The 12,983-nt window shown below is 40.6% G+C and overlaps 1 protein-coding gene across 1 annotated transcript; it reads right to left on the bottom strand.

Annotated features, from left to right (window-relative positions):
- Positions 1 to 664: 664 nt before the first annotated feature.
- Positions 665 to 6,540, bottom strand: LOC123886245. Its single transcript, XM_045935580.1, has 2 exons — positions 5,215 to 6,540; positions 665 to 706 (listed from the first exon to the last, which is right to left on the bottom strand). The coding sequence occupies exons 1-2, from the start codon at positions 6,538 to 6,540 to the stop codon at positions 665 to 667; spliced, it is 1,368 nt and encodes a 455-aa protein (XP_045791536.1).
- Positions 6,541 to 12,983: the final 6,443 nt, after the last annotated feature.

The following is a 12,983-nucleotide window of genomic DNA, read 5'->3' as shown; positions in this document are numbered from 1 at the left end:
TCGTTGATGACCATCTTGCTGACATTGAGAGGAAATATTCCGAGACCAAGACCAAGCTGGAGGAGGATATCAGGCAGCTGAAGGATAGCCAGGAGGGCGAGGCTGAGAAGTTGAAGAAGGAATATGAGGAAAAGCTGGCGAAGGTGAAGGAAGGTTATGCCGCCTCCGAGACCAAGCTGAAAGAGAATGCTGCTGCTCAAGATGAGATGATTTCTAAGCTTTCTAAAGAGAAAGATGCAGCGGTGTTCTCCGTGGGGACCTTGGGCGAAGAGAAGGAGAGGTTGGAAACTGACGTGAAGGAGCTTCAACTATATGCTGCCAACCAGTACGAGGAAGGCTTCGCCTATGCCCTTGAGCAAGTCAAGCTTCTTTTCCCAGGCCTCGACGCCAAACGCCTAGCTGAAGCTGATGCGATGAACCAGATTATTGATGGAAAGCTTGTTCCCTATGTACCTCCCCAGTGAATGATCTCTTTTGTAATGATCTTGTTTCTGCCCTTCTGTGGCTTTTTGTAATTATCTTGTATGCCCTTTTGTGGCTTTGAACAATTTGCCCCTTGGCTGGGTCCTTTATAAATTTCTTTATTCGCCTGATTTCTTCTCTTCATAACTTTATGAATTATTTTTGCGTTACGTTGTGAGGTAACGCCTTCTGTCGTTCTCGTCTAGGAAACTTTTGTCCTTGCACCTGTGACATCTTCGACTTTCTATAATAATTGTAAATTGATACAAATAACTTTGTACCTGTTGTCTTTTGGCGTTATAATGAATCGCCTGCTTTGGTGGTGTATAAGCTTCTTCTGGCGGTGTTGATAATCTCGCCTTTCTTTGCTGTATCTTTTTCTGACGTACCCAACTCGTAAGACTTACAGGTGACGCCAAGGCCTTGCAACCTTGTATAATTTTTCTTTTTGTGACGCACCCAACTCGTAAGACTTACAGGTAACGCCAAGGCTTTGCAACCTTTTTAATTTTTCTTTTTCTGACGTACCCAACTCGTAAGACTTACAGGTAACGCCAAGGCTTTGCAACCTTTTTAATTTTTCTTTTTCTGACGTACCCAACTCGTAAGACTTACAGGTAACGCCAAGGCTTTGCAACCTTTTTAATTTTTCTTTTTCTGACGTACCCAACTCGTAAGACTTACAGGTAACGCCAAGGCCTTTCAACCTTGTTTATTTTTCTTTTTCTGACGTACCCAACTCGTAAGACTTACAGGTAACGCCAAGGCTTTGCAACCATTTTAATTTTTCTTTTTCTGACGTACCCAACTCGTAAGACTTACAGGTAACGCCAAGGCTTTGCAACCTTTTTAATTTTTCTTTTTCTGACGTACCCAACTCGTAAGACTTACAGGTAACGCCAAGGCTTTGCAACCATTTTAATTTTTCTTTTTCTGACGTACCCAACTCGTAAGACTTACAGGTAACGCCAAGGCTTTGCAACCTTTTTAATTTTTCTTTTTCTGACGTACCCAACTCGTAAGACTTACAGGTAACGCCAAGGCTTTGCAACCTTTTTAATTTTTCTTTTTCTGACGTACCCAACTCGTAAGACTTACAGGTAACGCCAAGGCTTTGCAACCTTTTTAATTTTTCTTTTTCTGACGTACCCAACTCGTAAGACTTACAGGTAACGCCAAGGCTTTGCAACCTTTTTAATTTTTCTTTTTCTGACGTACCCAACTCGTAAGACTTACAGGTAACGCCAAGGCCTTTCAACCTTGTTTTATTTTTCTTTTTCTGACGTACCCAACTCGTAAGACTTACAGGTAACGCCAAGGCTTTGCAACCTTTTTAATTTTTCTTTTTCTGACGTACCCAACTCGTAAGACTTACAGGTAACGCCAAGGCTTTTCAACCTTGTTTTATGGTTCAGCGCTCACATCTGAGTTGATCTTTGATAAAGATTCGGAGCTCAAGTTTGAGATAACCATTTTCATTGATTCAGAGCCCGTAACTTAATCAGGTTGACGCAAATATTTTGACATATGCAAGAAGATATAAACTACTAGAATTTTGAAATTCAATGAGCCTCGATAAAAACCCCAGTTAAAACAGGGGAAAAGAGTGTCTCATTGTCTTTTTATTCATTTATGAAAACGGTTCTTATACATCATTAAAAAAAAATATTGCTTAAAAGAAGAGAATGGTTTTACTTATTCTTCCACCAGAAACGCGTTGCCCCGCGATTAGCTGTAGTAGAACTTTAAGTCTGCTATGTTCCACGTCCTGGGGAGGATTCTTCCTTCCATGGTCTCTAGACGATATGCTCCTCCTTCGAAAGCTTCTTGCACCCGAAAGGGGCCTTCCCAGTTTGCCGCGAACTTTCCTCCTTTATCCTTTCCCATAGGTCTTTTCAGCACTAGATCGCCCTCTTGGAAACTCCTTTGTTTGACTCTCGTATTATAACGCCTAGCGGCCCTTTGCTTTATGGCGAATTCTCTGAAATGCGCTCTTTCTCTTCTTTCCTCGATCATGTCTAGGTTCTCTTCCAAAGCTCTGTCGTTCTCTTCCTGCGTCATGTTTTCTCTGCGCCAACTAGGAGGATTTATTTCCACCGGGATCATCGCGTCTGAACCATAGACCATTGTAAATGGCGCTTCTCCTGTCGAGGATTGGGGAGTGGTGTGGTACGACCAGAGGATGGGTGAGATGTGGGCTACCCAAGCTTCGCATTTGCTATCTAGCCTTCTTTTTAAGGCTCTTAGTATCACCTTATTTGCTGACTCTGCTTGTCCGTTAGCTTGTGGGTGCTCCACTGATATAAAGGTGTTTTTGATTCCTTTGCTTCGACAGAATTCAACGACCTTTTCGCTGGCGAACTGTGTACCGTTGTCGGATACGATATATTTGGGCAGTCCAAATCTGCAGATGATTTTCTTCCAATAAAAGATTTTTACCTGTTCCGCCGAGATGCTGGATACCGGTTCTGCTTCAATCCATTTTGTAAAGTAGTCCACGGCGACGATGATCCATCGCGCTTGTTTATAGCCAACCGGAAATGGACCAACGATATCTACGCCCCACATGAAAAAGGGCCAAGGGGATAATACTGACTTTAGTGGCTCCCCTGGAACGTGATGCAGGTTGGCGTGTCTTTGACATTTGTCGCAGTTTCTTACATACATGGCGGTATCATCATGTATATCTGGCCAATAAAATCCTGCTCTTAATATCTTTCCTGCTAATGCTCTTGAACCGATATGACTACCACATGATCCTTCGTGTACTTCAGACATGATGCGCTTGGCTTCTTCGGTACTGACGCATAAAAGGAGGGGGGACGCGAATCCCCTCTTATATAGCTTATCCCCTACCATTGAATACCATGCCGCCATTTTCCTCAATTTAAAAGCCTTTTCCCTTTCTTTCGGGAGTTCATCCTTTTGGAGGTACCGGATAATGGGCGATCTCCAGTCTTCTTCTTCTATTACCATCATCATCTCTTCTCCGCTGATGCTGGGGGTTTTTATAGTCTCTTGAATAACGGTTCTATGGCTTCCTGGTTTTTTTGTGCTCGCCAGCTTTGACAATAGATCTGCTCTCATGTTTTGTTCACGGGGAACGTAAACTAATTCGAAAGAATCGAAATGCTTAGCTAGGTTTTGAACTCTTTCTACGTATTTGATTAACTGTGGCTCCTTCGTTTGAAACTTCCCTGATACTTGGTTGGTTACCAGTTGGGAATCACTCATGGCCCTTAACTCTTTTACCTCCATATCGCTTGCTAGCTTCATTCCTGCTATCAAAGCTTCGTATTCTGCTTGGTTGTTACTGGCTTTGAAGGCGAAACGTAGTGATTGTTCTATCATAACGCCATCTGGTCCTTCCAGTACTATTCCGGCTCCACTTCCTCGCACATTGGAGGCCCCGTCAACTGAGAGTGTCCAAGACGCCGTTTTCTCTGTTGTTGGCGGAGTAGACATTTCCAATACAAAATCAGCTAGTCTTTGTGACTTAATGGCCCCTCTAGGCGAGAAGGTGATGTCAAATTCTGATAATTCAACGGACCATGCTACCATCCTCCCTGCCAAGTCTGGCTTTCGGAGGACGTTCTTGATAGGGTAATCTGTTCTAACAACTACCTGGTGGCTTTGAAAGTACTGCCTTAATTTTCTGGCTGTGACAACTACCGCGAGAGATAACCTCTCTATTCTTTGATACCTTGTTTCTGCTCCCCTCAGGGTTCTACTTACGAAGTATATAGGTTTTTCTTCGCCCTCTATTTCTTGAACTAGAGCTGTACTCATGGCTCTATCCGAAACTGCGAGATATAGGTAAAGGGTGTTACCTGGTAATGGGCGTGTCAAGATGGGTGGTGATGCTAGGAACTCCTTTAGTTGTCTGAAGGCTTCTTCACATTCTGGTGTCCAGGAGAATCTCTCATTTTTCCTAAGGGATGCGAAGAAGTGGAAACCCTTTTCGCCCGCGCATGATAGAAATCTGGATAGTGCCGCTATTCTGCCTGTCAAGGTTTGGACTTCTTTCACGGATGTAGGGCTCCTCATGTCTATGATGGCTTGGCATTTTTCGGGGTTAGCCTCTATTCCTCTGCTGGTGAGCATAAACCCTAAGAATTTTCCGGCTTGTACTCCAAAGGAACACTTTGCTGGGTTTAGTCTCATGTTGTACTTTCTTACTGATCCCATGATGTCCAACAGATCATCATCATGGCGACTTCCCTCGGAAGTTTTTACTACCATGTCGTCGATATATACCTCTAAGTTCTTCCCTATTTGCTTGGCGAAAACCCTGTCCATCAACCTTTGGTATGTTGCTCCCGCATTCTTCAATCCAAAAGGCATGACGTTGTAAAAGAAATTGCATGTGTTCGACATAAAGGTTGTGTGGCAGGCGTCTGAGGGGTTCATCTTTATTTGATTGTATCCGGAGTAGGCGTCCATGAAACTCAGCATCTTGCACCCCGAGGCGCCATCAATTAACCTATCTATGTTGGGTAGGGGATATGGATCTTTGGGACACGCCTTGTTTAAGTCTGTGAAATCCACGCACATTCTCCACTTCCCGTTGGCCTTTTTCACCATGACGACATTTGCCAACCATGAGGGGTATTTTATTTCTTCGATGAATCCCGCTTCCTTTAGTTTCTCTACCTCTTCTGCTATAGCGACTCGTCTTTCTTCCCCCACCTTCCTTTTTCTTTGGGAAACTGGTTTTGTGCTGGGTGATATTGAAAGTTTGTGTGTTATCACCCCTTCGTCTATCCCTGGCATATCCGAAGGCTTCCATGCGAATAGATCAGCGTTATCCTTCAAGATTTTGATGATTCGTCTCCTCTCTTCGCTGGGCAATGCTGTTCCCAAGCTGGTTGTCTGGTGTGGGTCATTGCCAATTTGAACCTGCTCCAAGTCTTCTATAGGACTTACCCTTCGATCCTGAAATTCCTCCCTCGGATCCATATCTGCGCTCTCTATGATGTTTATGCCGCCTGGAATTGCGGCCTGTTTTCTTTCGAATTTTCCGCTTGCGCTGGAAGTTCGGTGTCGTATCTTTAAGCTGGATTCGTAGCATTTCTTGGCGAGAATCTGATCGCCCCTTACTGTTCCTACTCCCCCATTCTCAAGGGGGTATTTTATTGCTAGGTATAGAGTGGACATGGCCGCCCCTAATGTGTTAAAGGCGGGCCTTCCTATAATAATATTATAGGAGGTAAAAGGAGTTTTAACTACCAGGTATCGCACCTTGATAGTTTTGGCGTTGCTGCCTTCTCCAAACGTGGTAAGAAGAGAGGCATAGCCCATTACATCCACCTGTTCGCCAGAGAACCCAACCAGGGTTCCGGAGTATGGCTGCAGTTGCTCTTCTGCCAATTGCATGGCCTTGAAAGCTTCCCAGTACATAATGTCCGCTGAACTCCCTGAGTCTATCAATACCCTTTTTACGTCACAGTTCAAAATTTGGACTTGTATCACTAATGGATCATCGTCATGAGGTGCTACCTCCATACCATCCTTTGCAGTGAACGCCAAATCTGGTACGTCTAATGGCTGGGGTTGACTTACGAGGTATATTTCCGAGATGGCTCGGCGTACATACCTTTTCCTTGCTGAGCTTGATTCGCCCCCGCCTGAGAATCCTCCTGCTATTGTATTCACGGAGATTCTCCCCTTGGGAGGCTCTCTATTTGGCCCAGGAGGGTCTCGTGGCTCCTGTCGGGGGACTTTTGGCACGACAACCCGCCCTTGGGCGGCGTCGTCAATGAATTTGCGAAGGTGTCCGCTTTTTATCAGTTCTTCGATTAAATCTCTTAAGCGGAAGCATTTTTCTGTGGAGTGACCTCTACACCTGTGATATGCGCACCAGGCGTTATCGTCCAGCCCCATGGGAATGTTACTGGTTCTCCTTGGGGGGAGGCTGGCCAAACCAGTGGCCAGAATTTCGTTTAAGACGTAAACTTTTGAGGCGTTTAATGGCGTGAGGTCTTCATTGGCGGGATGATTCCTGAATTCTCTTCTGGGCGGTTGGCGGTAGGGCTTCCCATGATGCCTCTGCCATGGGTCTCCTTGGTGGCCTCCCATTTTTGGTCGTGGGTGTTCGGGCGCTCTAGTGGCACGGCCCACGTATTCCTTCTCCTTAACGTCTCTTTGCCTTTTCTCGGCGTTACTTTCTTCGCCCTTGATATAACACTCCGCCCTCTTGTTCACCTCTTGCATTGACGAGGCTGGCTTTTGGGCTAAGGACTCGTTGAAATGTCCTGCTCTTAGCCCATTGTGGAAGGCTGCCACGAACATCTCCTGATTTGGATTTGAGACTTTGATGGTGGCTTCGCTAAATCTGGCGAGGAAGTTTCGCAATGACTCGCCATGGTTTTGGCGGATGGAGAAAAGACTGGTTGATGTGACTTTCACGTGTTTCGATCCAGCGAACTGGTGAATAAATTTTTTATGAAAGTCAGCATAACTCTCAATTGAGTTCTTTGGAAGGTTCATGTACCAACGTAGGGCGACATCCTTGAAGGTGCCGGCTAGTAGTTTACACTTTAGATGTTCCGGAGCGTTGATTATGGCGGTTTGTGTTCCAATTGCCATCAGGTGTTCCCTTGGATCCGTGTTTCCGTCGAAGGTAGGAAGATGAGGAACCTTGATTGTTTCCACCACTTGGGCATCCCACAAGTGTTGTGCTAAGGGCTGTACGTCCATGACGCCCTCCCCCTCCTCCTCCTCCGAAATCAATTTCGCTTTCTCTTTTTCATTAGTTCTCTCGGCTTCGATGGCCGCAATCTGAGTTTGTAAGCGCCGTATTTCTACAACGGCGGCTTGCAAGGTGTTAACGCTAGAGCTATCGTTGTTTCCATGTTCTCCAGCCATGTGAAGATGTTTGATTTTTCGTCTAGTTCCTGTGATAGGCTGGGATCAAATGATTTTACCGCAGCCCCACGGTGGGCGCCAAAATGTTCTGGTAAAAAACAAGGGGGTTTGTATTATTGATCAAATGGTGTGATTACACTCAGTTCAATCCCAACAACCCTGGGAGTTTTATAAGTCAGAATTCGATCCCTTTACCAATGAAAGTATGGAGCTATTTATAGAGCTTCTAGTCTTCTTCTCCAAGCAAGGGTTCCTGAAAATCCGGTCCTTAGCATCTTCTTCGGTGATGCAGCGTGAAAATAGGGATGAGAGCCTTGGTTTCCAAGCTATGGCAGTTACCAGAAGTTTATTTCTTCTTTCTTAAGTTAGCGGTTGATACCAGGAAGGGGAAGATATTTACCGCAACATTGGATTCGCCCTCTTTGGCGTTGCTTTAAGGTTGCCAGTCACGCCTTAGCTTCTAATCGCCTATTGGACGCTCTAGGGTTTAGTTGATTTGGGCTTATCATTCTTTTTACTCTAATTGGGCTTACTGGATATTCTCTTAAGCCCATTGCCCAGTCCAACTAGAAAAAAATTAATACTAAATTTTTATGAATTTGTAAAAAGAATAGAAAGTAAATTTTTAAAAATAAGTTTATTATTTTTAAAATTTATTTGTTATATTTATTTTTTATTATTTTATAAAAATCTTAAAAAAAGAATAATAATGTTTTAAGAATTTTGCTTTTTTAAAAATTATTATTTTTTGAATTTTTTTTTGGCAGTAAAAAAAATTAAAGTTTTAAGAATTTTTTTTCAAAAAAATAATTTACTTTTTTAACAAAAAAAAAATTAACTGACGTGGATTTTTAAAAATAAATATAAATTTAATGCATTTCCACGTATGCATGTCACGTCAGCAAAGATGCACAGTCAGATGCCCACTTGTCCATCTAGGGGGCAAAATGAAAAAAAAAATAAATTAAATTGCAGGGGGTAAACAGGAAAAAAAATCCGCGCAGGGAGTATACGAAAAATCCCTAATTTTGCAGGGGGGTAAACAGGCATTTACCCTAAAAAACATACACGGGACCATTATTTGTCATTAACACATAAAAAATTGGATAAATATTTGTCATTGATAATTATAATCAAATTTATTCATTTAATAAGTTTTACAAGAAATAACACAATTGTTTCACTTATATTTTAACAATATTATATAGTAACACTTATAAAAAAAATACTATTATATAATAATTTTTCTATCTTAATATAATGACAAACTTAAATATCGAATACAAGTCAATCACCCGTGCGAACAGGGGCGTCTCCGGGTTTTAGGAGGCTCTGTGCAAAATATAAAAGTGGCACCTTAATATAAAAAATTTAATTTTTTTTTAAAAAAAAAACTGTCGATTTAAATCGCGTATAATATAAAAAAATCATTTTTATTTTTGTAAACATATAGATTATCAATATTAAACCAATTACATTAAATCAAATGAGATAAGAAATACAAAATAATTATCTTTGTATATAACGTCAAAAAAGAATCTCCTAATCTAAGGTTAAATTTTATGCAAAGATAAAAATGGACTAAAACTATATTTACGAGTATAGCTAACTAATCTATTGATACTCGTATGATATTTTATGAACATTAATAATATATAACTATTAGTTTAGGGCCAAAAAATTATCTATTAATATACATATGATATTTTATAAGTATAAATAATATATAAGTAATATTATAGGACCTCGAAATTTTGAACTGAGGCCCTCAAAATTTTGAGGCCCGATGCCGTCGCACGCCTCGCACATGTGTGCGAGCCGCCACTGCGTGCGAATGCACAAGTCTTTAAACTAGAAAAGAAAAGAAAGCTATTCTGATAAAAGATGTGTCAAAAATTGCCAAGAAACAACTAATTTGATACAAAAGATTAGACAAAATATGCACTCAAACAAAGTGACATGCCCACCTATAACAAAAAAAAAATCAATTTCAAGATGAGGTTTCAGTAGTTTTGGTTTATTGAACTTTCGCAATTTTATACCAGAGACAAAAAAATTCAATATCCACATAGTGGATAGTGGATCAACATATTTATTCTATATATTGAAATAGAAGATTCTACAAAAGAAATTTGGAAAAATTCAATTTCTAGGTTGAGGTTTCAGCAGTTCAGTTTATTTAACTTTCGTGCCAGTGACAAAAAATTCAAATTTCAACCACCGCCAAACGAGAATCTTTATCCGATCAACCACCTGAGCAAGAGTGGAAAATTGTTGATTGAAAATTCTATTATTTCCTTCATTACAAATCACCCAAGCACAAGATAATCAAATAGCCTGAAGAACACCTTTAAAAGTCTTTACAAAGTCGGATGAGAGATTTAAAATGTTGAATGTGCATAAAAGCTAATTTGGGGAACCATGCCTGACCAAGTTGTCTTTACTCTTTAGTAGGCAATCTAAAAAATTAGAACCACTATTAGTACGTCTGAATGTTTTTGTTTTGGAAATGTTTTAGTATTGAAAATTTCTACACAATCTGAATCTTTTTTCTACACAAGGTTAGGTATAAATAACTTAGACCTAACTATTGGAACCTATACACACTGAAGCTTCATCTGATAACAAGTTAAATACCACACATGCTAATTAGCCTTAGTGTACAGGATTATGTACTTGCGTGTATTCAATACTTAGTATAGACCCTAGCTGCTGTATATATACTAACACTGTATTCATTCCAAAATCAATGAAAGAATGACTTTTGTTCCCTTTTTTCTCTGTTCATAATATGGTATCAGCTTCCTTCAATTGGAAGGTTGTTACGATCCTAACCGTTTTCTAACCGTTTTCCGCTGCAATCTTCATCTTCTTCCTTGAGCTTCTTGCTCAATTCACCATTGATTTCTTCAATTTTCTGCAATCTCGTTGAACTTTCACCATGCCTCCCCGTGTTGCTCCGACTCCAGCTCCGATTCCACCGAACAATTCTGATTCCTTTCTCTATGTTCATCCTAGTGAAGGACCGAATTCGGTGACTGTTACTCCTCAACTCACCGGCGGCAACTACCTCGCATGGAGTCGTTCGATGCGTCGTTCTTTAGGCGCCAAGAACAAGCTCGCGCTTCTCGATCGTTCAATTCCTATTCCCGATGCTTTGGATCTGAATCGTTCTGCTTGGGAACGATGTAATCACCTTGTACACTCATGGATCATCAACTCGGTTTCGGAATCCATTGCTCAGACACTCGTATTCCATGAAAACGCCATTGATGCCTGGGAGGATCTTCAAGAACGCTTCGCCAAAGCAGATCGGATTCGTATTGTTTCGTTGCGTTCTGCACTTCACACTCTCAAGCAAGGTAATCGCTCTGTTCTTGATTACTATACTGATATGAGAGCTCTGTGGGAGGAATTGAATTCGCACCGTCCCATACCTCACTGTACTTGTCTGCATCCATGCCGTTGCGATGCTATGCGCGCGGCACGTGCCTATCGTGAAGAAGATCAAATCATTCAATTCTTAACTGGCCTGAATGATCACTTTTCTGTTGTTAAGACTCAAGTCCTTTTGATGGATCCTTTGCCTACTATTAACAAAATATATTCTCTAGTAGTGCAAGAAGAAAGTAATCATGCTATGATTGCTCCTGTTGTTCCTAATTCTGATGATAGCAATGTCCTTGTGAATGCCTCTGATGCACGAAAGTCATTCAATCGTGGTAAATCACCTATGAACTCTGGAAAAGGTAAGGGTGATACAAGGCATTGCACTTTCTGTGATAAGAATGGCCACACAGTTGATTGGTGCTATAAGAAACATGGAAATCCTAATATTCGATCCAATACTGGTGTGAATTTGGTTAATTCTGATAATGTGGATTCTACTACTGCTAATGGTAACTCTGATTTGGTAGCTTCAAGTTCTGGTACTAATATCTCTCAAGAGAAGTATGATCAACTTATGAACTTGCTTCAGCAAACTAATTTGATTCCCTCAGCCTCTCCTACTGTTGGCCCTAGCTCAAACCACATTCATACCACTTCAGTTCATGAAACAGGTATAATTTCATCTTCTGACTTTGTATCATCTATCCACAATATAGTTTCTTGTTCTATTCAATCTCATGCTACCTTTTGGCTCATAGATTCTGGTGCTAATGATCACATTTGTTCCTCTCTGAATTGGTTTAGTTCCTTTTACAAAATTAAGCCTATACATGTTAATTTGCCTAATGGTAACTCTGTCATTGTTAAGTATGCTGGTAATGTTCACTTCACACCCCATTTATATCTCACAAATGTGCTCTATTCTTCAGATTTTAGACTTAATCTAATTTCTGTTTCTAAATTGTGTGCTAATCTTGCTTGTTCTGTTCAATTTTCTTCTCACAAATGTGTCATACAGGAATTGAATTCCAAGAAGATGATTGGTTCGAGTGATCAAGCAGATGGTCTCTTTAGATTGATGATTGATGGAGCTTATCCATCTATGCCAACTTTAGTTTCTTTTCCTGCAAATAAATGTGTCAATTCAGTTTGTAATAACAGTAGTATTAATGCTACTTCTATCATACCTTCTAATGCCTTATGGCACTTTAGGCTAGGCCATTTGTCTCATAGAAGACTTTCACATATGTCTCAAATGTACCCTGATATTCATAATGATAATAAAGCAGCTTGTGATGTTTGTCACTATGCAAAACAAAAGAAACTTACTTTTCCTCATAGTATTTCTATTTCCAGTTCCATTTTTGAACTTTTACATTTTGATATATGGGGACCCTTGTCTATTACTTCTGTGCATAATCACAAATATTTCTTAACTATAGTTGATGACTATAGCAGATATACTTGGATCATCTTACTAAAATCTAAAGCAGATGTATCCAGTCATGTTCAAAACTTTATCCTTTCTATTCAAACTCAACACAAAATCACCCCTAAAACTATAAGAAGTGACAATGGTCCAGAATTTTTACTTGACTCCTTTTATGCATCTCATGGCATATTACATCAAAAGTCCTGCGTTGAAACACCCCAACAAAATGGGAGGGTTGAAAGAAAACATCAACACCTCCTGAATGTAGGTCGTGCCCTTTTGTTTCAATCCAAATTGCCAAAATCCTTCTGGTCTTATGCAGTATTATATGCTACTTTCCTTATAAACAGAATCACTACACCTACATTGCACAACAAGTCACCATTTCAGCTATTTCACAATTCCATTCCTGATATGTCCTTGTTCAAAGTGTTTGGCTCCTTATGTTATGCCACTACCCTCACAGCTCATAGAACTAAACTTGACCCTAGAGCTAGAAAATCTGTTTTCTTAGGATACAAGTCAGGCTACAAAGGTTATGTTCTTTATGATTTGTCATCTAGAGAAATTTTTATCTCTAGACATGTCACCTTTCATGAACATGTCTTACCCTATCCTAGCTCTATCTCTAATCCCACTTCGTATTGGGATTATATTCCATCATGTCCCAGTCCTGCTGTTCCCATTCCTAACTCTAATAACACATCTTTTCCTCCTCCTGTTTCTGTGTCTAATGACAATGTTGTGTCTACCTCTTCACCTTCATCTTCATCTGATAACATTCCTTCTCATAGATCTTCTACCAGACTTAAACACATTCCTCCTTATCTAA

The sequence above is a fragment of the Trifolium pratense genome, linkage group LG5, assembly GCF_020283565.1.
Source record: "Trifolium pratense cultivar HEN17-A07 linkage group LG5, ARS_RC_1.1, whole genome shotgun sequence".
NCBI lineage: Eukaryota > Viridiplantae > Streptophyta > Magnoliopsida > Fabales > Fabaceae > Trifolium > Trifolium pratense.
The sequence above is the reverse complement of the archived record's forward strand: the minus strand, read 5'-3'. Positions and strand labels throughout refer to the sequence as shown.

Bases quoted from the DNA above. Each gene is read 5' to 3' on its own strand.
- LOC123886245 (XM_045935580.1), bottom strand. From the start codon at position 6,540: ATGGGAGGCCACCAAGGAGACCCATGGCAGAGGCATCATGGGAAGCCC. The intron at 707-5,214 runs GTGATAACACAC...CAATTATTATAG, and splicing joins TGCCAGGGATAGACGAAGGG to AAAGTCGAAGATGTCACAGG.